Genomic DNA, 27441 nt, shown 5'->3' with positions numbered 1-27441 from the left:
TTCCTTCCGCGTCTGAGCATATACACGGGTCGCTCTCTGCTGCCTGAGGTTTTCCAGAATTATTGACCAAGCTGTGCACAGAAGAACTTAAGGATTATCAGATGAAAGTTCAAAACCCAAAAGCATCTTGAAAAAACTCCACCAAATCTGGTCTCCGTTTGTTTGTTTGTTTGCTCGTTCTCTCTGTGTAACCGAACTCACTCTCTTAACCAAGCTAAAACTGGCAGATTCGGGAGAAAAGCCCCCCCGACATTGCAGCCAGACCCTCATGACGCCGGAGGCTGCTCCTCTCCAGCCCAGCCCACGCCAAACACCTGCTTCTGGTCACCGAGGAGCGACACCACCAAAGCCAGCCCGTCCCGCACGGCGACTACCACAGGGATTCCTGTTTTACAAGCGAGCGTTTTCCGCAGGGTAACCACGAGTACAGCCCAACGCCAACTCTCTTCTGGAAGCTTCAGACGCCAGAGGCGGACTGGAGCAGGCGAAGAGCAGCTTCACCCCCGAGCTCCCTCCAGCTCCCTCAGCACCTTCACGGGGCAACACAAACTTCACGCGGATTCGCGCCGAGCAAGCGGCGGCAGAAACACGTGGGGAACGGCCAGCCCGCCTGCTGGAAACTCGGACAATTCCGCAGGTTCGTTTCCATCGCGCCAATGTAAGGAAGATCTAGTCGCCCTACGGCTTCAATTCCAGCCCTCTACGCTCCTTCTCGCCTCTTCTTCAAGGCGTCCTGACTCAGAGCATCTATTTTCTTTTCAGTTTCCAGTAGTTGTAAATAGAGGTAGCCGAGCTACTATTAAAAATCACGTTATGCTTTGAAGAGGAGGAACCTTTCAAATGTCCAAGTTACCCCTTAGCTGCACAATCTCTATTAATACTATTACAAAAATATGAGAGGACAAAAAGAAAATAGATGCGAGTAACTTTTGCATTTGGCACCTTTCGTCTACATATTCGTACTTCTCAAGTATTCTCTTTTTAATAAAGTTAATGCACACAGAGGACACACCACATCAAAGGTTTGCTACATATTTACAAGGCACCAACCCTTTGTCGCTTTTTACACGAATAAAGAACCGATAGAAAGCACGTCAGGACCCCCGTGTAACTGTAGTATAGACATACTTCAGTTCAGCACAATTCATGAACGTTTGGCCTGGGAAGATTAAAATAATCCAGATCCTTCTTACAATATAGAAACTGTAAACATTTTATAGCTGCCTTTAGGATTGGTGTATTGTGCAAAAGTTATAATTATTACTGTGTATAAGGATTTATGGCAGAAACCACATAAAAACTCTGTAAGAAGGTGCTATTTCTATAATACAAAAACAAAAACGAGGGAGAGAAGTCGCGATCGTGACTCAGAAATGTCATGTTCTTATCGAGAAGCCGGAAGCCTCTTTAATGGGATGAGCTTGTAGTGTGTGGGGAAGAATTTCTGCAATTTAAGGCCTAATGAATAAGGCTTGTTTTGACCAATGAAGTGTGGCGATCTGAAGTTTTCGAAACAAACGCAAACGGACAGAATGGAAAAGCACCACTGTGAAAACGTGAGTGGAGTCCCCGCACAACTTGCTTGGTAGATTTTTCTGGTAAAATCCCTGCAGTAGAAGGCCATTGAAGTTCTTTTTAAAATTGTTCCAAAGTTTGTTTTTGTTTTTTTTTTATCAATCTGTCAATAATTCCATCCCATGAGATGGCTGACCCTGGCTTTTTCTGTCATTTTCCGCACCCTGCCTGACCTGGAAGTACCAAGGTTCAAAGGATCCTCGGTGTGCACAAAATTGTCGTTATCGGAATCGTCGTTGTACAAGACAGTCCTCCTGCCCTCGTTCCTCGTTTTGATCCGCGGCGGCCTGCTGAATCGCCCTCCAAACACGTTTTCACCAAACTGTCCTCCAAACAGGTTTTCAAACTCGTCATCCGTAATCCGGGCGCGTTTCGCCCTGGTGGCTCCTCGCGAGGCTCCTCGGCCTCCTCGGCCTCTTCTGCCTCCTCTGCCGCCGCCTCTTCCTCTGCCACAGCCTCGTCCTCCTCGGCCACCTCTTCCCCCTCTACTCCATCTCCCCCACCGCCCCCATCTACCTCTCCTGCCTGTCCCTCTGCCCTGCCAATTCCGTTTGCCCCCGGCGATTTTCCGTTTGATTTTCCGTTTGGGTTTTTTGGATTGCACAACTTTGCTGTAGTCGTGGTCTCCGTCGATGTAATCCTGGTCCGTCCGAGATGTCGACTCGGAGTCCGAATCGGAGCCACTTCTGCTGTCAGAACTTGAACTGGATCCCGATTCCCCACTTTCCGATGAAGACAAACCAGATTTTTCCTTTAATTCTCTCTTCTTCTTTTCCTCTTCCTCCGTCTCCTCCAGACGCTCATCTTCTTCCGACGCGCTCACCAGCTTCCTCTTGACTCCCGCCCGAGGTTCTCTGCCATCCCCGTTTGTGAGTGGTCCATCAGGAGAGTGATCTGAGCAAACACAAAATAACCCTCTTGGTTATCATCATCACCATCACGCCTGAGCCAAACAGGAAACTTTAAAAAGCGGGATTCGCCTCGTCTGCCTCGGAGGTGTGTGCTGGGGATGATCCAGCTCCGAGCTACTCACCACAGACAACTTTTATACACTGTGGAGACAAATGGGTGCTCTGAGGGGAATAGTTATCGGGCCAAAAACCCCCACAGTTCATCTGATCTAGAAGCAAAGACTGCAAACTCTCGCAACTAAGAGTTCAGTGAAGAGCCAGCCAATAAAAGGAGCCCAGAGGGACCAGGTTAGACACCAATATCTAACATTTAGTCGGGTGAATCCTCCCCAAAACCTCTGAAATCCACCCAACCCAATACACATTAAAATAATGCTCTGCAAGCGGTATTTATTCCCCATCAAATGCACTTTCTTAGTCTAGGGAACACTCAGGGCAAGCACAATTTCAAGACAATAAATAACCTGAGAAAGCTCACTAGGGTTGCTCAACGCCTTAAGATGTACATAAAGTATCTCACTGGCTTGGGACCCCAAATACTACATGTTTTCAGAGTTACAAATGTGATAATGATGAATAATGATGTTCTTTAACATGGGATATGAAAAGCTCACCTGCCACACACACCCCTGGCACAGCACAGCGGTGCGGACTTGACAAAGGCTTCGGGGTTTCAGCCAAAGCTCAGTGGAAAATCGGATTATCATGTCCAACAGACAAAACACCACAGTTTTCAAACAGCACTTCCCTTCTAACCACTTTGTCTTGATTATGATACAAATATTTAATTTTTTTAAAACTTCTTTTTCACCTTTGCTTTCAGGTTTTGGGGTGGGGATTCTTTTCGGTTTGGTTTGCTTCATGTAACTCCTGAAGGAATGCCAATTCTCAAGAAGTTTAAGAGCAATCAAGTTTTTCCACTCGGAGAAATTTTAAAGAGCCTCCCTGAAGTGAATGTGGCATCGTGTGCTTGACACACTTCAGGCCGTGGAACCATAAGAAGTAAAGTAAATTCAATTGTTTGGCATGGTTTGTGAATATAGTATAATGCTCGACTCAGACAAGAATATTACAAGCATCAGACAGAGAAAACATCTTTCATGTGTAGTGAAACCAGTCATTCAAAGAACAGAACACTTAATATTTCTCACCTTGTTTCACTGGTGTAGATTTACTCCTGACTGGTCTGCTTTTCCCTGGATCAACGGTATTTCCACTCCGGTTCTGTGCATTTGAGCCCGAGGAAGACGGCTGACCTTCCATCTCCTCCCCGGTGGCTGAACCCAGGGGTTCTTCTGCTGTATCTGAAACTTTAGACAGGAACACCACGAACACGACAGAGTCATTTTTACCCTCTATTTACAGGGCTGCAACGCAAGGCTTTCCGCAGAGGTGCTCTAGACCCTGAGTTAACACAGCCCAAGTCAGGAGGTTAAAAAGGCAAATTCTGCCAGCGTGTAAAGCCAAAGTAAGCTTAATGTATTTGTAATCGCTGTATGAGAGAAGCCTCTACACCACAAGGCCAGGTTCATGTCGCCAGATTAACTCTTACCAAGCTTGGAGGCAGGTTCCCTATTCTCTGGCCCTTATCAATAACTTACCAACAGCTGGAGGGTATAAATATATATATATTTACATTTATACATATAAAGAGCCTATCACCACACAGATAAATATTTGGAATCACTCTGCAGTTAGCTCAGCTAACTCAATCTATGGACAATGTATTTCCACGACCCGGCTACTCGATCTCCCAATAGGGCAGGTTTTGCAAGTGTCTCACGAACATAAGCTTTAACCTCCCCAAACAAGCCTCTGCAAGAAGCAGGATGCACTCAAGAAAACGTCTCCTCACCATGAGATGAAACTGAAGAACTAGTCCTAGTCAAAGGCAGTGAGGTATTCTGGTTTGGTTTAGGTTGAATCTTCATTTGCTTCTGTTTCCCTTTGGGGCTGAAGACACAAAACATCCCAAAGAGATAAAACCGTTAGTCCCAACAGACTCAAACACAAAACCAGTTCTGCCTGTGAAGTGCCTCATTCTTCACCGCGCGTGCAGAACACAACTGATCTCTTTCTCCCACTGGCTGCACAGGTCTATTAACACTAAAAATCATCGTATTTTCATTCTGTTTCCTAAAGGCACGGGCAGCGAGCGATGCCGTTACCGACTGGGTTATTGCCGAAGGACTAATCCCAAATCTCGCTATCGTTCCCTTACCTGGAGGCTCTGCTCGTGGAGGGCGAGCTGCTACTGCTTCTTAGGCGTTTTCGGTACCGTGGCCTTTTCCTTTTCTGACATTGCATTGCTGACTTGTACTCGGAGATGATATTTTTCATGTGGTTTTCAAATAAGGCAGATAGTCGAAGCGTCATGCTGTATATCTGGAGTAAGAAAGCACGCTCGTGCTTATTAGAAGTTGAATAACTAGTAGATGAGCAAAAAAACACAAACAAACCACAGAGTAACAACAACAATTAAAAAAAAATAACAAAGATGCCCAGACTTTGCACACAGAAGAAAAATTCATGGTGACATTCAGCTATGAGGTTCTTCACAGACGATTTCATTGCACAGTACGTGCATATTCTCACAACAGAAAGTGTTTTCATGAAAGGATTTAATTACTTATGATATTTAGTGAGTTAAAGGAGAATGGTTATCTAGATGACTAAAACACAGCCTCCTTTTGTAACTTCCTTACGGCATGGAAGCACATCATATGACAAGTTGAAGTACTAATGGAAAACCAAGTGAACTTTGTTTCCCCCTCACCTTTGTGTTCTGGTTTAACTCCTTAGTGACGAGCCCTCACCCCATCCCTACCGAGCTGCACACAGAAGCCAACTAAAATGTCCTCATTCCCAATTCCTGCGAGCCAGATGACAAAACTCCTAAACCTTTTTCCTGCCTTCTTTCTAGGCCTTACCCCTGCATAGCCTCATCCTCAAACTCACTCACAGCTCTTGCTTTACATCTGCTTAAGGTCATTTTTTTTGCCCAAACCCTCGTATTTTCACGCTGCCTCTTTCTGTAGCTCTGGTTTGCCCTTCTCGCCTCCATCCGGGACAGGCTGTCGCGAAGACGCTAACAACGAGCTGGAAAACCTGCCGGGGACATTAGCACGCGTTTGGCAGCAGCCGGCCCAGCCCTGCGGCGAGGAGCACCTCGCTGCCTTGAAGCAAATGGATATTGATAGGCCACTCTATTAAAGTAATTTAGGGGTTGACTCACAAGCTGTTCAGTTATTAATACCCAGGGAAGTTTCCCAGGGAGCGGGCAGCAGTAAGTAACTCGCCAAGATTACCCTGATGTCAAGCACACACAAAACACCCGCCGATCGCTTGTCTTCTTGCAATCCTCTACTCGTTTTTCTTCTATTCAAAAGTTCCTGGTTTCTATCTTCAGGGCTTACCCACGTCCCCGATTCAACCAGACTCTAACATTTTAATCTCCCCTGCCATATCCTGCTTAGAGCTCCAATCGAATACAACTCTTCTGGATACGTAGATTCCTATTGCTGCACGCAGGAAAAAAAAACAGCAAAAAGCCACCCAACCCGAACGTTAGCTCCTAAGAAACACAGGCAACACTGTGCAAAAGTCCTGCCAAGTACACCAAGTAAACTAGAGAAAAGATTAAGGGGCATAACACTCTCATCTCCTCCAGTAGTGAAAATATTGCACGATGCTTGATTTAATGAGATTTAAAAAAAAATCCTTATATATATATGTATGTATAGCTATATATATTTGCATTTTTCAGCTGATAGGAGTACATTATTGAAAAAATAAAAGTGACTAAAGGTGATCAGTTTTCTGCTACAAATATTCAGAGGAATAGTTCCAGCAGTAACCATACGAGCTCCCAGAAGCTTTAAGGCCAGAGAAGCAGATCAAAGCAAACTTATAGCCATGGGTCCTAGAATTCACACCTACTACATATTTTTATTTTGCAAGGCAGCACTTTGTTCTTCAGACTCAGACCTTATTTCACGCACTGCGTTCACACGCTGGGCTAGGGTCTCTGTAAAGAAGGCTTTCAAATCTCTTACTTACTCGAGACTTTTTATTAGGAGTGTAAGCTTTAGAGTTGCAGAAAATCAAGCGAATATCTTTGTAGAATTCCAAGGGGCTAGTGTAGTTTCCGGCTTCCAAGGTTTCTTTCACAGTGCTGAAGTCCATAGGAGTGTCTACAATGTCTCGATAATCCTGGGAGAACACACAAGACAAGAGTAAAGGCTGTCAAATCCTTTTTCGGATGTGACAAACCCACCAGAAATGTTCGTCCACAAGTAATTATTTCTCCTTGAGAGTTACTGCAGACAATTCACTGAAAACATCGGTGCATCCTCATTAAGGGAGAGGTTAGAAACATGCCCAGCGTGGACGTTTTGCCAGAAGATGAACAACGAGCTGTTTAATTTTGAATAAGGAAGCTGTACTTACAGGGTAGGAGAAGAGATCAACTGGCTGTCTAAAAGGCTCAGAGTCCTCTCGCTCATAAATCAGGTTTAACAACTGCTTGCATTGCTCCTTCCAAGCGTCGGGACTTGCTTTCATGGGCTGTCTTTTTATTCGTCGTCTTACCTGCAAGGGAACAGATGTTTTTCATAATTTTTCAGAATACTCAGATTTTTCGCTTCGAGTTCCTGTGAAGTTACCAGCATTCAGATTCAAGGAAGATCACCCCAATTAAAAACTGAACCACAGTAAGACTGAAGTGTAGCCGATAGCACAACAATACGCAAACTGCAGAAATATGCCTTTTCGGGTGCTATATTGTGTGAGAGGTCCGCAACAGTTCAGATCCAGCATTTTGCTATTTTTCTCAGCTTTCATTCCAACTGGACTGAAAATTGAAATCATTCTAGGTGTCTTTTGAGACAAATAAATACATTTTAAAAAGATTTTTTGGCAATTAAGTAAATTTTCCTGCACAGTAACTTCCTTAGTGTGCTGACGCTCCCATACACACGCAACTGAATTCATGTAGTCCTACAGCCTGTGACAAATTTGAACATTCCAGACCTGAAGGAGTGTTTCAGTACCTGCTCTCTTTCCTCTTCACCAGCTAAACCACGCAGAAATGTTTTACTCACTCGTCTTTTTCCAGAGGATGTTCCTGGAGCGTCTGAATCTACATCTACTTCTGCCACCTAAAGGCAAAGGGAACGGTTACATCCACGTGCAGGCTCGGAAGTACCCTCAGCGATGGAAAAAGGGTTAAAAATCAAGAGTCAACCAACCAACACAATCTTAAATGACCCAAACTCCAGGAACAGTTCAAGCCAAACAGAACTTAGCTCCAAACTAGAACTTACATAGCCTTAAAAAAAAAAAAAAAAACAAACAAAAAACCAAAAAGCTCTTTCTACCTGTACTAAAAAATCAGTAACTTTAAGAGGACGAGGAAGTTCCTACAAAGAACGTGAAAGTGATTTCTTATTTTAAAATATATTGTAAATCAGCTCTTCGAAAAGCTGGAGAAAAAAGAGGAGGGGTGATACAGCACCAATTTTGGACACTCCTGATCAGTGCTGGGCATGGAACAGGTTGAGATCCACAACTGACAGAAGCAAGTTGAGTTGGGAAAGGAGGGTCTGCTGTTTAAGTCAAGGAAATCACTCATTTTCTTCAAAATACTCCGAGTAGTTTGTGAAAACAGATGCCATTATCATATCTTCAGTTTTACAAAAGCAATTAAATTACTACACTGCGGTGTCGATTTTAATTTTCAACACAAATCCAAGCCACTAGCACCAGCCATACGCATCGAAGTGTTCAAGCAACATCAGGTTTGACTTAAAATATTTCAAAACTGTAACAATGGAGTAGTGTCTTGGGGAAGGAAGGAGGGAAGAAACCTCTTAACTAAACCTTATACCAGCTCATGTATTAGAAAGCAACACTGAAAAAACAGACTTAGGTTGTAACCGATCACTTCTTCAAAGCTCATTGCAACCACCCACAAAATAAAAACTCCACATACATCTCCACTCAAATTTCTTCCCAGTTCTGACTTTAGAAAGGCAAGAAGTTCTGATGATCAGACTTAATGGTCTTACCTCCTCTTCCTCATCGGTGCTGCTTAGGTCTTCTGCTTTCACTTTGTTATATATTTCTAATATATCAGTACAACTCTGATCCCTGCAGGACAGTAACAAAAGCCAAAATGCATCACCAGATCTCTCAGATGCCCAAGACGTCAGGTCTATAAAGTAAAAACGGTGCCTACCCAATGAAGCGAAGTAAGACATCGGTTACAATTTTGGCTGCTTTGACGATAGGACTGTCTGGCTCATTGAAAGTCCTGGCGTTGTGTTCGATGTATCGTACCTCCCACATCAGTGCAGAGATTCTCCTAAAAAAATAAAAACCACAACAACAAAAGGAGAAGGATGGAGAGGAAAGTGGGCACTATTTTCCTTCTGAGTTCAGTAGGATTTGTCAGTAAAAAGAAAAAGGAACCAGGTAATCCAGATCGAGGACAAATAAGTTGCTAGAGACCAAGGTAAGTGGCTTCTGTTCACGTACTGCCCCGACGCACCAGGCTGAGATGACTTGGCGGAAAAAAGCCATCCCTCTTCGAACCACCACTGATTGGAATGAAAAAGAGGAAACAAACCTCCTGGAAAAGATTGCTGACTGCTCCCACTCAAAAAAAGCTTTAGAGAAAAAGTGGTCTTCAGAGGGGGAAAAAAACCCCAGCAGGACATTATTTAGCCCCAAGTTATCTGGGGGAAAAAAAAAAAAAGGGATTTCCAGTTTAAAGCACTCTCTAGCTCACCTCTGGCAACTGCAGTACAAGTGAAGGTAGGACAGATGCAGATGAAGCAAATGTGCTCTGCCTACAACGCACCCAGAGAGCAAGGCCCAGTACGTTAAACCAAAAACGACACTCCAGATCCAGATATCGCAGTTTTTGCCTTAACAACATGGCCAAAAGTAATTATTATCCAGGGAGACTCACTTTGCCCAAGACCAAATAGAACTGATCTTACCCAAGAAACACACTGCTGCAGCGGCGTTACACAGTATTCAGCAAAACATATTGGCCTCGAAGGGGCTATAGCAAATGTAATTGCAAACAAATAAAAACCCGACTGACCTATAAAACCTGTTTTCAAGTCTCCTCCTGATCGTGGTGAGGTCAGTTGGATAAGCAACAACAGTGCAATACATGGGATAGGCACTAAGGTCCACTGGAACAGCAAAGGGATTAGAAATGTCTGAAAGACAAAAGATCAACATGATTTAAGAGGCCTGAGAAGACACCAGAAGGGAAGTTCTAAAAAAACTCGATTCCTCTTAACAGTTTCTGGGTTTTCTAAGAATTCAGCAAAGGCAATACAGATCTACAGCTGGATATGTCATTACCCAAAGGGTGGGATTCTTCTTCGTGTACCATCTGTTAACTGCTCTTGAAAAAGCATTTTTTTATTTAAGTATCACATCTTGAGATTTGCACGCCAGCAGCCGACCGCATTGCTAAAAAGCAACACGGCATAGGCACCTCACAACAGGAATACTACAACCAGCAACACAAACTGAGAACACAGACATGTCCTGTGCATAAATACAGGACGGAAGTTAAATCACAGCGTGCTATCGAATAGCTATAAACTAATTACAAGGTAGTTGTCGGTGAGGATGTTTGGTGACAGTTTGTTGGTTGTTCTTCAAGGGGTAAAAGTCAATGTTTTGCTCGTTCATATTTAGATATGACTCACAGAGAATCCCTATTAACTTGAAAGGAAGCAGATCAAGACCCAGAAAGAAGGGACTATAACTGAAGAGGACACCATACGGAATTTAAAAGGCTCTTTCGATGATTTAGTTGGGCACGTTTCAAATATTCCACATCAGCTCCCCACACTCCATCTTATCTACTCCTCAGGCATGTGCCACCCCATTGATACTCTTGATCCTTCCACCTCTCCTCTCCGAACATACCAAGGGAAAGAAGTTGCTCGATCCCCCGGATTACTCGTTCACATTCTTCATCTCTGGAATGGGCTCCCCATTCACCTTCCTGGGGTTTGTAGAGAAGAGCCGTCAGCTCATCTGGAGTCACAGGAACTCCAGCACCAACCTCCTCCGGGTAAGCAGCTAAAGATGAAGAATTCAACATCAGTAAGTACTAGCAGTGGAAAAAAAAAAAAATCAAACCAAACAACTATTTATTTGAATACAGACACGAATTCAACACACACTTACTTCCTTCTGGAATTGGCTCCATGTCCCACGGACTCATCCTCTCTCTCTCATTATTGTCCCAGCTATTAAAAGAAATACGTTCAAATGCATAAGTTACAGCTGAATGTAACACCTTTTCTCCATCAGATTTAAAACAGATTTAGAAACAAGATGTGTCACTAGCCACATTCCAACTCCTTATTCTTCTCTTGTATCTCCTATCTATTCACTACATTTGTCATTAAATACATAAAACTAAAGTGGCTGATAATGTATTTAAATGCAAATATTGGATCCTAGTGGTTGAGGTACACATTTAAGTTGCACGTAAACATCGAGGAGACACAGAGCATGTAAATTCACGCCATACATTATGGCACCGTGACTACTTACTGAACACAGTAGCACTGGAAGGAGCTATCGGGATATTCTGCCTGGAAAGGCTGCTGACTCTCCACAGTTCCAAACCACCAAGCGTCATCTATTATACTGCGAAATCTATCCCCTGTAAGGAAAAAAATAAATAAATTTGTATTCAGCAGAGGAACAACATCAGTAACTGTTAGATACTTCTCTTTTAGAGAATCAGCTTCACCTTCTGTAAATGCGCTACCTCAGTTCTCGTGTCTCGCTCTGCAGGAATCGACCCTTCTCCTAAATGGAGGATACTCACATCCCTAGTAACTAGTCACCGCTGCCACAAACCACAGTGTAACAGTAGATCCTTCTGCTACTACAAGCCTTCTAAGAGTTTTCTTATTTCTCTTCTTTTTCTACTATAGGAATTGCAGCAAATAAAGTTTCCAATGATCTCTACAATATCACATGTGATAGTTCTTTACATCCTACACCAGAGATGCCGTATATCCCACTAAACAGCCGCAGAAACGTTGGAAAACATAGGGAAGTGGAAAAAAAGTAGTCACCTATTTGCCAGTTCCTTTCTTTGGCTTCATTATAAAACTGATGCAGCACAAGGAAGTCAATAACATCTGGCATATCATGGTACCTTCATGGAATAGACAGAGAAAATTGCTTCTATCACCCAGAAACATAGTTCCACATGTACAACACAGTCTCCAAACATAACACTTCATGCACTTTGTTTGCAACTTCGGCGTTAACAACTAATTAATGCCATCATCACGCCTTGCAGGAAAAAAAAAAAAAAGGAAGGGGGGTGTGGAAGCTTCTAAACTGCAAGAAAATCTCCTGAAGGATGTCATCAGCTTTGCGGTCACTTACTTTATGGAAAATGATTCTCCTGTCATTTTGCCTGTGAGCGGATCTAGGAATGCAAGCTTCAAGCAGCAGAGTGTAGGAGGCCCAACTTCATATTTAATTCCTACAGTCTTCACAAATTCTTGTTCCTATTTATCAAGAAGCACGGGACGGTATTATTTTAACTGGCCAACAACAAAAACATCCACCGGTTAATAAATACTAAACACACTTCCGCTCTACAGCCCAAGTGATTTCGCTCATTGAAGTTTTCTTTTCCGAATACTAAAAATAAAATAAATCAAATCAACCACAGTCACCTCAAAAAGAAACACAAAGAAGATAAAGATGCCCGTTTCCTTGGCAGATTTACGAACAGGACGCCTGCAAATTGCTTAACTTTTATAAGAAGGTTCTACAGAACGTACTCGTTCTGCTTTTAATCGCATCGGCGGCACCAGAGGTTGTTCCTGAGCAACCCCAGGGCCTCTCATCCTCGCAAAGCAGCGTAAAGGGAAAATTTAAAAAAAAAAAAGAAAAAAAAAGGGAAAATAAAAGGAAATCCTTCCTCTTAGAGCAGAAATTCAACAATAGCCTTCAGGTTCACATCCTGTCAAACATCTGCTGGCGGTAAGATCTCTGTCCTAAGCGCGATGCTATTTCCTCTGCCTTATAAACTGGCGATGCCTTTCGAGACTACAGCTGAAATCACTGAATACCTCGGATTACCAAGTGCATATTTTTCCAGTAAACTGATTATTTTCATTAACAGAACCCCTGGCATACATATATAAGTATATTAGGATGTATATGTGCTCTTCTCTTGATACGAAAGCAGGAAATATACGGCAACACCATGGATGAAGTATTAAGGGACTCAGTAATTCAGAGCAAAAGGATAAGAAAAAATCAAGCTGTGTAAACCTAGCACCTACCCAAGCAATCCACAACACTGTTATTTTGTGCAAATACGTTGTAAGATAGTGTCTTGCCTTTCCAAGAATTTCAGAATATACACCATTATGTGCTTAGCTAGATCCGCTGTTTAAGTGGATGCAGTTAGGTCTTTACACCCCGATGCCTTACTTCTTACTTACACCAGATAGAACCCAGACGTTTACGTCGTTGTAGAGCCTTGGCAGAACTAGAAACAGTTTTTAAGTAGTGGGTTCTGAACGAATTCGTGTTAAGGAAGGAAAACCAAACAGAGTCACACAGTAATTTGGGGCGACAGTGACCCCTGAGAACCATCACGTCCAAGAAATCGCTAAGTTCTACCGACCAAGTGAGATGAACCTGTTGAGCTCTGAGGAGTCTGCAGGGCTGGAAACCCCTGCGCTCTCTGGGCAACTTGACTGCTCTCATGCTGACTTGCTATTTCATTTATTATTCTACATGTTTTTAATCTGTCTTGCAAGAATAACACACTAGACAAACTTCCACATTCTTTAATATTCTCCTGGCTTCCTATCACCAGGAACTGCAGAGATGTAAAGGCTTTGTGTTAGGGAAAACACTGATTTTATTTTGACATTACCATTTTAAAGGAACGCTTTCTTCCTGCTTTTCATACTAGTTTTTAATGTCGATTTAACATTACAGAGACATCCAAGCTCTTTGAAGTACTTGTTTAACTTACCCTGAGTTCCATTTTGTTCCATGGTTGTTTTTGCATGTTAATACTGTAGATTTTTGCTTTCCTTACCGCCCGTACATAAGCTTCATGGCCTTGCCTAAAGTATATGATCTTAAAAGAAATAAATAAATTTTAACATATGTATTTTCCTGATAGTTTGCTGTTTATTCTAAAACTTCTATGAACACATCAGGCATCATCCCTTTCAGAACACATCACACACTTCTTTATTTCATTACGAAGCATCCTTCTCCTTAAAAATATTGGTACCAGCCCCCAAAGCAGCACCTACTCTGTGCTTTTGAGCTTAAGACCATCAAGAAGTGTCGTCTGGAGACTCACAATCAATTCCTCTCACTAGTATTAAGCTACACGTGCACAAAAAGAGACATGACAGCCATCTGGAAAAAACTGATGCAATAAAAGTTACCAAAACTCAGCCTATCTCGAGCACAACTCATGAAAAACGTTGCTAGATACCACAGGCCTCATGAAAACAAGCTCCTGGGCAATTCTGGAATCGTTACCTCGTCTCCCATTTGCGGGACGAAAGGGGAGCGGCGGGGAATGGTGTCCAAAATCCACTGCGGGGCGAGGGGGGGGGAGCCACTCCTCGCTGGGTTCCCCCTCCATCGAAAGCAGTCCGCTCGGTTTCTTAAATATATGACATTATGTTTAGAATGCAAGCCGGAACGACTACGGCAGAACTTCAGAAAACCGATTCTACGGCATTTCCTGAAGAAAACTAGATGTGAGGGCAAAGCAAACGCTGGCAGGTCAACCCTCCAGAAACCTCAATTATAGGGAATAAGGCGAGTTCGGAATAAACAGAGTAGATGATTAAAACGTTCACAAATATTATTTCTTTGGAAATACCGTCTTCAAAAACAACAAGGAAAAAGAGATCTGACAATGTAGGTACACTACAGACACCTTGTAATTTTAGAACAAAATGACCCTGGAGTAAATCTAACTGCAGCAAAGAGCATGAAAGCCGGGATAAATCTTTTATAAAGTAAAAAAGACATTAAAAAAATGAAAAACGCTGACCTTCTTTCTAGGCTGTTTAAGTTTCCTTCGTTTTGGCTCCAGTCCTTTTGTTCCCTTCATATTTTCATCTTCAGAACTACTGCAGATTTTCCGAGCTGCCTGCCTGGTTTGTCTCTTTGGAGGCTGGAGATTAATTCCAGCATCTGCTGTCCAGTCAGAATATTCACTGGATGAATCACTGTCGATGAGAAAAAGTCGTAAGAACGAAAAAACAGCACTTCAGGTTTCACACAACTGAGGGAAAGGTCCAACTATTCAACCTGCTCTTCTGGTTATGTGGAACAGATGTCAGGATTAAGAGAAAATTTCATTCTCACGCAAGCTCCCTCCGATTTGTGTATTTCACCAAAGTATTTTATCCACTGCAAACTCAAGGTAAAACTACAGTTATGGCTGATACCTATTTTCTTAATGATTATCTCACTGATTCATAAACTGACATCACAAGAACTGACTGTACAAAATAGCTGAAAAATTTAGAAAACTAGAGCACTCTTCTAAAAATACACTTCTGACGTCTTTAATATCCAAATAACACATATGCAGAGGATTTATTAGCTCACGGCCCTTCCCGCCGTTAAAGTGTAATGTTAAGAAGAAAAGAGACAGGAAATTGTACACAAATACAAACTGATATCGGAAAACTTTTCAACTACACAAGTGTACCCGACACCTTTCTTCAACCTGTCAGCAGGAGTAACAAATCTGCACTGACTTGTAGTCACAGCATCACCACGGTAACTGTCTTACTTTAATTAAGACGGATTAACAACAACAACAAAAAAAGCTACCTGGAACTGCTTTCGCTTTGCCACGCTGCCACGGGATCATCCACAGATGCGTCACTCGTGCCAACAGTCTCATCTTCCTGTATTAATAAAAAAGGTTTTGGTTTTGGGCCATGTTTAAAAAGCGTCATTTTCGTTTGCGAGAAAGTTAGGTGAGTCGTCTCGCTTCATTTTGTACTGAACGACTGGTTTAGCTTTAAATAAGTCCAAGATTTCTTTCTGTATCTTAATTAACACTATACTACGTGCTTACATAAATCTTACAGAAAGAGATGTGGGTTTTAGCAGTAGTGGACCCATAGAACGAGTTCGTATTTAAGCGTTTGATTAATAAGTGTCAAGCACTTATAGCTCTTCTGTACGTCCAATGCATTTCCAAAGGGACAAAGTTCAGTCTTTTTTTACTCTGTGTGCTTCCTTAATGAGAACAAGCTATCTTTAAGCTGGCACATTTTCAGTTCTTCCCTTGCCAATATCAATGATTAACACCAACACTCCATCTCTTTCAACAGCAGTCTAAAGATGTCGATGGAATCAAACTACTGAATATGACCTAGAGTACCCTTGCTGTACGAAATCCCAAAATAGTACGTGGTTTAACACAACCCAGCCAAATTCACATGAAAATCTTTCAGGTTTCCCAAAATAGCCAACCTGTTTTAAGCCAGTTTTGAATCTGTACTGGCATTGAGGTAAACGAGCTTTTAGTCTCCAGGATCAACACACAACAGCAACGCCACGAAACCAAAAGACTCAAAGATCGCAGCGTTTCCTCCTACACAGAGAAACTCAGGAGCCTTAACACTGCTCTCAGCACAGCTGGTATCAAACTGTGCTATTTGTGAGCAGGGAACCTACGGAAAAGAAGAATCGAGTGATGGATCTGACCTCCGAAGAGCTGTCTGAATCTTCCCGCGCCCGTGCGCTCTGGCTCGCTCCCTGCTGGTTGTGCTCGATGGTGGAGCGCGTTTGGTAGGCGTGCTGCCGCTTGCGCTGGTTTCTCCTCAAAGACCTTCCGCTCCCTGGCTGGTAATCATTCTTTTATCACAGGACAGGAGGGACAAAAAGAAGAGATTTAATAATGAATTCCATAGTTAAAAGATGCCTCATCACAGTGACTGTATGTTGTGTCCCATTTACAAATGACGAGTAGGGAATCTTGATTTAGAAATGAGAGGATCCCTTTCTTTTTTTGCTTCACTGTCTATTTTTTAAGTGGCAGTTCTCAGAAAGTTATGGAGAAATATAATTTCCTCTACAAAATACGTCCAGCCTCTGGTTAAGATTAAAGCAAGCCACTTAAAAAAATATTTCTCTTAGTTTCCACAAGTTCAACTCAACACCACTGTGGCTCTGCTCTTCTTTCCCAGCATCTCTCCACTACTGAAGCCTTAAGGAGAGAGATTTACTGTTGCTGTTTGCATATAGGAATATAAAGTCAGACAAATTACAGTTACAGAAGGCAGACAGAGAGCCAGTGAAACAATCAGTGCTGTCGATCTTCTAAATTATTTAATAATACTATTTTTTGGTCTTTTTTTTTTCACTCATTGCTCAGAATCGCTACACACCCAGGTTCTCTCTTCTGCTGAATGAACTCACCCGTTGCAAGGTGTGGGATGGCTTTCTCTTCTTTTCAACAGTGTATAAATTAATTTCAATTTCACCTTTGGCTGCTCGACATTCTTCCTGGACCCTATTTATACACAGGAAACACCCATTTTATTCACTAAGTCATCACATCACTTGACAGTCCCATTAATATATACATTAAAATATTTCTGGTTCCCTTGCTGTAAGAAATCTGCACATGAGTCTGGCTGGCAGCATTCACTCAAACTTTACTCCAGGAATCACAAGTTACGGAAACGAGCTCATTAGCTGAGCACGTGGAATTAATTTCACTTAGGATCTTACTTGCTGATGCCCGGAGGAAGCTCGTTCACCACCACCCTCCTGCTCCACGCCATGAGGTCTCTCTCCGTTGCCATTTGGCTTCGGGGAGCGTTGTGATGCATTTGCCGGACGCCTTCGATCTGGCCGCTTCTCCGCAGACCGACGTTTGGCGGAGACGTGACATCCAAACCAGGACTTCGAAGAGCTTAAGGAAGGAAAAGACTTCCCGTCACTTCTACAAACCATCAATAAAATCCAGATTTTAAAGCTCAAGCACTGCACGGAGATTCTTTTCTGGCAGGTGGTTTTGTCCCGTGCTTCAGACAAACATTTTTGTGTTTGGCCCTGCACTGCCAGGGCTGCGCGTGCTGCTGTAACATCACCGGGCTTGCTCTGTCTTAGAGAACTTCCACACGCTCACAACGCGGTTAACTTGATGAGTAAATTGCATTCACAGTTGTGCAGACCTATATAAAAATACCTTGAAATATCAGGTATTTATACATACTCTGACAAACTCACACAAAGGGGCAGTTCATGTAGCAAAGTTGCTGATCAGTGCAAGTTCTGTAATTTAGTTTTTAAACCACCTGTGCTTAGAAATTCCCTTTCACACAAATACAGGGACACACAAATAAAGCCGAGAACCAGGACTGCACAACACATCAGCCTATCTTAAGAAGCAGAAAAGACTTCTTGGGAGTTGAAGCTGGCTTCTAGGCTACCTTCTTGACAATACTAATTAAGATCTAAGAAAAATATATTTCCAACATTTTCCACCAATGTTTTCCCTCTTCCTTCTTTAATTTAGAAGACAAGCAACACCAAAGCCAGCAACCCCAAAGAGCTTTGCCAGGAAATCTAACCCAAACATGTAATCAGTCATTTCACTTACAACTAATTTATTAGCGGGTGTAAATTTTTTAAAAGCTGAGGATGACTTGCAGCAGGAGGCCGCAGTCTCTGCTGTCCTACATCAGCTGCGCTCCATCAGCTGTCTCGCAGTCAGCTGTTCGCATCTGATTGCGTTTGCTTTAAATTTTTAATTACTTTGTGTATTAAAAATAAAATCACAGCAGCAGAACACTTACCAGGAGAACAATCTCAGGCTTTCTGAGGAAACCCTGAGACAGAGCAGACATGTTCATTTTATAAACATTTACGCTGCAACAGAAAGCCCTTAGTCTGTCACAACGTGGTATTCCATTGACATTTTCTAATTACACGCTGTTATCTTGACATTATGCAGTTGCGAAGTATCACCTCCGCAGTGACTGAGAGCAAGACAATACAGTGAGCTTTATTTTTTTTGGAAAGGTGTGTAACAGGAATAATTACAGTCTAAGAGTCCCAGGTAATCAGCTACAGCCCTGTGAGAGCATTGGGTGTCCTCAGCTGCAGCTTCAGCTTCTAATTCCTCCACTAGCACCAGCAGAACCTTCAGCTGCTCCACAGAGGTTAACAACGTGTATAAGAAGAGGAGAGAAAAGCTCAAAGACACAGTCTCAGAACTTAACATCAACACATTTTCATCAGTACCTCAGTGTGCTTTAGGAAAAGAAATGAGGGAGGTGAAGAAGGGAGCCTTACCCCCGTTAACAGAGTGGGATCTGCTGAGCGGAGGGTTTGGAAGAGTTTCTCCTTCGTTAATTAGCCTCAGATCTTGTTCCCTCTGCAGCTCTCTGATCATTCCATCAAGGATGCTCTCATCCTGGTCATTAGTTTGCTGCCCGATGACTTGTTCAACTACTTCGCCATCACCTCGAGAAGAACAAAGCCACAACCGCTCATAAAATGATTTACTTCTGTTTTACCAGAGACCACGGAACTTCAAAATTGCACCCAACTGTTCATCTGTGTAACATCTGATCACCAGCTGGCCTTCTGCTCTCATGTAATAAACGGTGGAAAAGTTTAAAAGAGAAGCTACAATAAAAACCTGAATTGCAGGCCCCACCTAAAATATAAAACCAAACTCTTAGAAGCAGCAGAAAAAAAAATGCGCTTCATAAGGGAAGATCTCTTCGCAAGATCACCATTTTGCAAAAGTTTATGAGAAAAAGTATGTTTCAACAAACAAGAGCTATTTTTTCCAAGACTTTCCCACCTTCCCCCTTCCTTGCTCACACGCACAGTTACACTGAGGTTTACGGGATGATTCTTTAAGCCTTCTCTCATATATCTGGTAGAGGCCACAGATTTTGTAAAACTGCAGCCTCCTCATCTTGCCTCCAGTCAAGTGGATCCCTTACACTTCTCCTCCATGTCTCAAAGCCACCCCACCTCCTCTCTTCTGCCTCTCTAAACCACTGGTTTCAGAAACAACTGAAACAAATCCTCATCGTACCATCCTGCTGAGCTGGTGCTCACCACCGTGCAATAAATACATGCATTATGCATGAGGTTTAGACAGAATACCATTAGCTACATATCCCAGCTGAGGAATAAGTTGTTCGTCCTTGCAATTTTCCCTCCCCGGTACGAGCCGCTGGAATCTCGTGGGATGAGGATTTCCATCAACGTCCACCAGGAACGGAGGAGGCATAAGATGCGGAGCCTGTTGAGTCTGTTCATCCAACACGTAGTTATTTGCATCGCGGATGAGCGGTCGGTAATCCGTATGGAAGAACATCTGATCCGGAATCTGCAGGAAAAGCAATTTGGTAAATAAATCAATGGCCGTTTGCAGCTGTCTTGCTGCTTTGGAACGGGTCCCGTAGCCAGAAACCACAACTCCTACCCTTAGGATCAGCAGAAGAAATGTTATAAAGAGAGAACAGATCCCTACCACGAATGTGGTTTATTAAGAAACCCTGATGCAATAGTAAAATACGCCAACAGGGGTGAATAGATAGAGGTTTACGTTTTGTTCCCCTTCCTAGAGATTCTCTTGTCGAAATCTTTCTGATTTAGGTAAACAGCAACCGCTTCGTGATCTAATTACTATTCTGTCTGGGGCAGGGCGAGGGAATAAACTGCAACACAGACACTTCTAAGACAAAATCAGATCAGGCACAGAAGAGTTTAGAATCCATTTAACCCACCTTCTCATAATATTTATTGCATCCAAACCCGAATAGTAGCAGATGTCCATGAGAGTCTGTGCAGGCAAAATGCTGTCCATCTGGTGAGAACTTGCAATCAAAAACAGCTCCATGGCCCTGGCCCTCAATCTGCAACACAAGCCCAGAGCGTTCCTTTCACAGCCGCGCCTTCAAAAAGTCGTTCATCGCACAGAAATTCCACCTGGGCCTCAAGTCTGTAATCCTAATTCTGTGTAATTTCTCACCTCGCTCAAGACTGACATACACGTACATTTTTTCTGCTTAGTTATTAAAGTTTCACTCAAAGACGAAGCAAAACCTTGCATACTTTGGCATCACTTACTGACGAGCACAGTTCTCTTTTTAGCAGTTAGTTTGCCCCTACTTCTGATGCAACACTGAACACAACAGGAAATCTGCTTTTGCCTCAAGATCGATTTTACATAAACACAAAAAAATCTCCAACCCTTCCTTCCCAGATTGTTCGTACCATGTTAAAGTAATTGCGAATTTTTGTTCCTTTGTCTATATCCCAAACAAAAATATTTCCATCGTGACCTGCTGAAAGTACAATCCTTTGGTCAAACGGATGGGCCTCCAGAACAAAAACTTCATCGTCGTGACCCTGCAATGAAAACAGGGTGAGAAAGCAAGAATACACAGGATCTCCAGACACGCTTGGATTTACTGTGACGACATCTCAGTTCAGGCACCCACGACAGCTCAATTTACTGGATCTTACACCAGAAGTGCACATAGCCAAGGCTTCTGTCGGAGGCTGGGCATTATCACTGCCCGCTGTCCAAGCGCCTCGGAGGGCAGCTCGGCACAGCTGAGAGGGACAGGGATGGGGAGGAAGGAGAAAGTAGCAGCAAGAATGGCTGCAACTCCAGTGTGGGGACGAGTGGTGGCCTTCAAAGGGCTCCCTTGTCCGCCTGGCGCCAGCAGGGTGTAGCAGCTTTTTGGTCATCAGCTCCTTTCCCCAGGACACACACTCCTCCCAGTAAGCATAAGAGAAAAAAACTCCTTGTAAAGGGCAATGATGACACAGCCAAGCCTCAGACCAATTCCAGAGCTGAACTACAAGCATTTGGGATGAGCCACTTGAATTTTACTCACAGACAAGCTATGAAGCAGCTGCCCTGTGGACGAGTTCCACACTTTGAGAAGGAAATTGTTGACTGCGGTGATGACAGTGGCATCGTATCTATCCCAGGCCACCATAGTAACCTTGAGTTTAGTCACCTTGTCCTCCCCAGACGCTACATTGTTTCTAAGGAAATCAATAATTTAAAGAAGAAATAAATTGATAACTACAAATGGAAACATTTAGCGGCATTAATTCAGTGCGAAATCAGGGAGAGCGTGGCTGCCACCACTGTGGCTACTGGCTAAGGCCGGAGGATGAATGCTGGCTTCTGCAGCAGTAAAAACCAAACGCAGAAAATATTCAGCACCACTACGAAGGACAAATTTCTCCTCTGATCTGAAGCAATGATCCTCGCTTCATACCCCAATTCTTTCTTTCAAGCTGTTCTGCTCTATTAAGCTTTTCCTACAAGGTATCTTTCCTCTCAGTAATCAATACAAGTGAACTCTGTAACAAGCAAGAACCTGCTAAATACATCCAAACCATACTTGGACAGCTAACTTATTAAAAACGTAACTACACGAAATATAAGGAATTCTGCAAAGCAAAATGCCTAATGGATTTCTCCACTTCTGCTTTTTGGTATTTTCAATTAGAAAGCCACCTGCAGAGGTCACCTGAGGATCTTAAAAACTCGAAACCCAAGAACCAAATCACCACATCTCACCTCTTGCTTGAAAACTTGAGGAAAAATAAAACGTTAAGAAACATGCTGGTCATATCTATCAGCATATAATTAGTGAGGATCTACTAAAACCTCTTTCCATGAGATGAACTCTGACATTTTTACTTTGTACGTAAATAACAAACACTCCCCAATCACCCCAGAACTACCAACGTGTTAATATTTTCTCCTGAGGGCTAATTAACTGTGTGACTTGGCAAATAAAGCCACGGCATTTTCAATACACAAGAAACACGCACTGAAATTAACTCCAAATGGAAGTAAATCAACAGTTTGCAACGTGACCAAAGACTCTGGGTTGCGTGTAAATGCTACTGTGAAACGTGTTCTGTTTTGGTTTGGCTCACCCTGTCATTTTAGTAGCCATGTCCAGGACCACACTCTTCCAATCTTGCTGATGATAGTGCCATATTCTCGCTGTTCCATCTCTGCTCCCACTGACAAATCTTAAGCTATAGGAAAAGAAATGCTTTTTTCTTCCAGAGAGCAAGAAGCAACCCCCCCCAAAAAAAAAGAAAAAAAAAAAAAAAAAAAAAAAAAAAAAGGGGGGGGGGGAGGGAGGGAAGTTGTGAAATTCTAAATAAGGATAAATCACTGCTGCTTTTCCTCCAGTACCCACATGTCCACCTTAGGATCTCCTTTTCTCACTATCCAGTACCTCTGCTCCGGAGTTTTCCATCCTCAGGAACAGTGCGGGCACACTAAATCCCATGGCAAAAGTATTTAGGAGCTTGGCAGAAGACGGCCCTTCGCCTTAGGAAAGGTGGATGCTACCAGCACTTATTTTTACGTTATTCCGCAACAAACATGCACACGTACACAAGTGTATAAATACTTGGAAATGTACAGTTGGCTATACTACTTAGCTTACTCTATATATGTGTGTTTAACAACTCATAAAATACAAAACTCCTGCCACAGGAAACGCTGGCAAGCCCGGAGCACATCCATTCGCACCAGCACGGAAGCTAAAACGTGTTTAATTTAGTTTTTTCTTCAGCCCTTAATTCTTTATATTGTTTGCGCATCTCTGATCTAGCGAATGTAATTAAAAGGCAGCGAGGTTCCCATTTTCGTATCAGATATTGTAGGGGACAAAAGAGTTGATATCCCACCACATTAATTACATTTGGCTACAGCTAGCAGATGGCCTTGGACTGACTTCAATGTCGTAATTCGTACGAGCTGCGCGTTCCCTTTTTAATGACATCAGCAAATCTCTCCAGCAGTTCATCGTGGCAGCAAAGAAAAAGAATCTGCACTGCCAGGAGTCTAGCATAAATTATAATACATTAACTCAGGGAGAGGGCGAAGACAGGGAAGGGAAATACCCGAAGTGAACACAAGCAGGTAATGCTGCCTGTGAAGGTGAACATGAGTATTTTCATATTTAAAACTGCTCCTTGTTTAATCAAGCACCCAACCCATTTAACTACATCATAATGCTTTGGCTATCAGTGTCACAGGAGCTAATTTTGTTGAGAATTTTTTAAAAAAGCTCCTCGAGCAGGACTTTTTCAAAAGACAGCCAACACCTCTGGAAGAATATTCCAAGCATATACCAAATTATGTGTAAAAAGGCAAGCCTATGTCATCTTAATCGGTGATTCTTCCACCTTTCCAGCTTCCCTGATGTGAATTTTTCATCACGGTGAAAAAGCGTTTTAAAATGCTTAGAGCAAGCAAGCTCTCTTTTTATTTCTCCTTCTTTGTATGCCAATAAAAAGCTATCGATTCTTCCCTAAAAGCAGCCCTACAGCATCTAGTTTTCAGGGACTACGTGCCCCAAGACCCCTCGTGAGACTCATTTTGGTTTGGCTCACGTGAGCGCAATCACACGGGTACATTCCCACATCACTTTCTGGGACAAAGCTCCTCGAGCGCAGGTGCAGCTCCGCTGGCAAAACGACAAGTTTTGCTCGCAAGGCTCCTGCTTGCCCCCATCCCTTACACCTTCTGCCAAGGGCAAGAAGAAATACAAGCAAAAGCCGGCGTAAAACCCTTGACGTGAAGATGCTGATCGCCAAGGAAAGCTTCTCACGCCACCCTCCAACAATCGCACGGGAAGAACACGCGCAAAGGGAAGTCTTCACCTCAAACGCAGACAAATTCAACAGGGGAATTCTATCTACTAAGTAGACTGGATCCATGAGGATCAACTTTTACATCCCATCGAAGGGGCTGTTCTTGGCTTATTACCCCTTGGAAATAAATCAGGACCTTTTTTGGTTTTTTTAAATTTGTTTTTTAAATTTTATAAAAAGATGAAGGCTGAAGGCCTGGTTATCCATCACACCCTATTTATCACCCTCTCAGAGGCTGAGCTCTTACAAATTGTGTGTTTAGGAATTTTTTCCGTATTTTCCAGAGCCCTGAGCATCAAAAGAGACAATTTGTTTGTTCAGTGTGCCCAGAGAAGAAATCATTCACCAAGGAATTAAATGAGACAGACAGCAAAGGGCGGATGGCCTTATGTTTCAGCAACACAGCAGCAATGTCGTGTCATTTGGAAAATGTTTTCAACTTATGCTAATCGTTGGCTCCTTTCTGCTCCCCAGCTGGTATAAAAGATACAGAAAACATATGCAAGAGAAGTAAATTTTAACAAAACCCCAAACATATACAGAACCTATCAACAACCCTAGCAGCTTCCACACGATTCTCATTCAGATTACAAATCAGAGGACAGAGAACTAATGAAAACGAAACACCCCAAAATGAAATAAAGGTTTGTACAGTCCCTTGTTGTCATTATGCACAATCCTCAGCATTTTGATGTTCTAACTTCTGCTTACAAGTACACTTATGGCAACTCTCTTACTCCAGAACTACCCCTTTCTGTACTTAACAACACAGAAAAGATAAAAAATCTGGTTTCCACTCGACTCAGTTTAAGAAAACCACAAAGCAAATGCACAGTTACGGAACGTTTCTGCTGTTACGGCAGAGGACAGCAAGTCCAGGTTTGTGGGTATGATACACCTCTTGCAATAATGGAAATAATATTAAACATTTGGTCGGGGCACACCGAATTTTCTCCGAGAAGTTATTTGGGAAATTAAATACCATGCTTCTTGTGTCAAAATGCCAGGAGAGCGACTCACCTGTCCCCATTGTTACAGAACTGGACCGCAACCACTTTGTCCTAATTAGGAGGGAGGAAAAAAAACAGCAGTAAGTGCTTTGTGAGGCGAAACACTCATCCAAAGATCTTAAGGAGAAGCTTCTATTTAGGAAATTGCATCTTCCTGCACCTCTCCAACGCCACGCTCTCGCACCAGTTCAAGAGCAGAAAAGTCACGCTGGGAGGTAAAACTTCCCCAGGCACGCTGTGTTAAACCTTGAAACAGAACCCCAGGAGCTCACGGGCACTCAACGGGACCGAGGAAGCGGAGCTCAAAGACACCACCATAGCACGTTTGCGATTTTTCACACCTCACGTTAGAGCGCGTCAAAACGTTTCATCCCAAAACGCAACCCTCGGCTTCGTTCCCACTTTCAAATTGTCGAGAAACGAACGTTATGTTTAGGCACCGTTTTGCCTTCTTTTATTTCGCTCAGTGCTCACGCTGGCTACAAGCACTTGGTATCTCTACTCCCACTCGTGTCTCCAGTTCCTGATCACCAAGAGTCCAACCTGGGAAGTTTGTGGCATTAAGAGTAGCCTGTGGCATTAAGAGTAGACTTTCAAAATTTAAAGGAATTGCAGTTTATTCCAGACCTGAACTGCCGAGTATAGAAGTTTTTTTCCTTTTCTGAGCAAAATACTTGTTAAATTTCATTGGCTTAGAACTCTGAGACTTAAACATGAGACCCGTGAGTCCAGCTGAAGTTCAGTGAATCAATTTAAATGTAATAAATAATGCAATCGTCGGAACAACTAAGAAATGAAGATCTGATACGGTTTTAGTGACTCTTCTTTACGGGGTTTCATTAAAAATGAGACATTCGATGGTTTTAATAAAAGCAACCAGGACTCAGGCTTGAAATCTAACCTTGAAAGTCATTGTACAGCGATTTAAAATTGTTTGAGTTTTTACGAGAAGCTCTCAGTGTTACCTGAGGAAGGCTGCTTTCAAGCTCGCTTCATTTTTGAAATGAAATTACCATCGTCAACTAAAGTTTCACCACACACTCTAAAACCAGAATTAACTTTGGGAGGAAAAATGACATCGTGCACGAAAACTGCTTTAATTTCTCATTCCAACGCAGACCCTTTTCAAGAATAGGACAGAATCATCTAGTCCCTCCGTGTCCCGGGGGAATGAAATACATAAAGCATTATTTTTGCACGCATCTCCTGCCTCAGAGGAATTTGAAAATAAACATACCACAAATTTCCAGGCATTTAAATACCACAGCACTGAGAGCCTGCTCAACTCTAGAAACAAAAAATAAGACGAATAGGATGCACAAAACCTAAGCTCCTGAAATAAGAAAAAGAGGAGTGTGGGGGAAAAAAAAAAAGAAATTAATTTGCTTTCTAATTTGTCTCTTACCGTATGAGATTCTAACTCAGCCATTTTCTCTGGAGATTCTGAGCCCAAATAATAAATTCGTATCACGTGGTCAGTACTACCTGTTGCAATGAACATGCCACCTAAGAAAGACAGGGTGAAGAAGAAAAGCCACCTGAGGAACAGCTCATTTTAATTCCTGCTTTATTGTCAGAGCAGCAAAGTACAGTTACAAACAGAAAACTTCGACGTCATCAGAACATACGCCCTGAACTAAGCAGTTAACTCTGACAATTTTTGCTTTGATCTGTGTTTTCTCATCTTTAGCGTAACCATGAGCTCTACAATATTTTCCAGCTGCAAACTTCTCTGACCCAAGGAAGAGACGGTTGCGAGTCACAATGTTCATCCAACAAACCATCCTGCTTCCCCTCAGAAACTACCACAACGCTCCCCGTCAGCCTACAGGGAGAATCAGATGGGGAACAGTTTGACGTTCTCACTGGTAAATAACAAAGAAAATCATTTAAGCGTATTTTCAGTATCTATTTGACATCAACAGGAATTATTGCTGAATCGGGAGCCAGCGATCAAACCCCTTTCTTGCAAAAAGGGCACTCAAGTAGTTCAGTGGATCAAAACAGTTTTAACTATTTATTTTAATTATTACACGTGGGCAAGGCTCACACAGCTCTAGAGGAGCTCACAATTCCAAATAGTAAAAATTAATGAGAAATTACAGAACTCCATAAAAGTCACTATTTTTGAAAATTCTAAGCTGACATTTTCGAACAGCTTCAACGGATCCTCCCAGAACTTGGCCTTTGAA

At 42.6% G+C, this 27441-nt stretch overlaps 1 protein-coding gene across 1 annotated transcript in view; it reads right to left on the bottom strand.

Annotated features, from left to right (window-relative positions):
* Positions 1-760: 760 nt before the first annotated feature.
* Positions 761-27441, bottom strand: part of BRWD3 (bromodomain and WD repeat domain containing 3) — a 39716-nt gene continuing 13035 nt past the window's right edge. Inside the window, 31 exon segments of the mRNA XM_009879467.1 lie at positions 761-2469; positions 3638-3796; positions 4342-4439; positions 4708-4871; positions 6546-6728; positions 6900-7076; positions 7589-7645; positions 8555-8636; positions 8725-8850; positions 9598-9718; positions 10443-10598; positions 10707-10768; positions 11079-11190; positions 11612-11694; positions 11931-12055; positions 13546-13653; positions 14070-14147; positions 14149-14196; positions 14593-14770; positions 15384-15460; positions 16269-16418; positions 16983-17076; positions 17298-17481; positions 18867-19037; positions 19695-19920; positions 20321-20449; positions 20811-20945; positions 21440-21593; positions 22503-22607; positions 25260-25300; positions 26655-26755. Of these exon segments, the coding sequence (XP_009877769.1) occupies positions 1682-2469; positions 3638-3796; positions 4342-4439; positions 4708-4871; positions 6546-6728; positions 6900-7076; positions 7589-7645; positions 8555-8636; positions 8725-8850; positions 9598-9718; positions 10443-10598; positions 10707-10768; positions 11079-11190; positions 11612-11694; positions 11931-12055; positions 13546-13653; positions 14070-14147; positions 14149-14196; positions 14593-14770; positions 15384-15460; positions 16269-16418; positions 16983-17076; positions 17298-17481; positions 18867-19037; positions 19695-19920; positions 20321-20449; positions 20811-20945; positions 21440-21593; positions 22503-22607; positions 25260-25300; positions 26655-26755 (4472 nt within the window). The 3' untranslated portion in view covers positions 761-1681.

This window comes from Apaloderma vittatum, unplaced genomic scaffold (assembly GCF_000703405.1).
Source record: "Apaloderma vittatum isolate BGI_N311 unplaced genomic scaffold, ASM70340v1 scaffold19792, whole genome shotgun sequence".
Classification (NCBI taxonomy): Eukaryota; Metazoa; Chordata; class Aves; order Trogoniformes; family Trogonidae; genus Apaloderma; species Apaloderma vittatum.
Note: the sequence above shows the minus strand (reverse complement) of the source record. Positions and strands in the feature narration are given on the sequence as shown.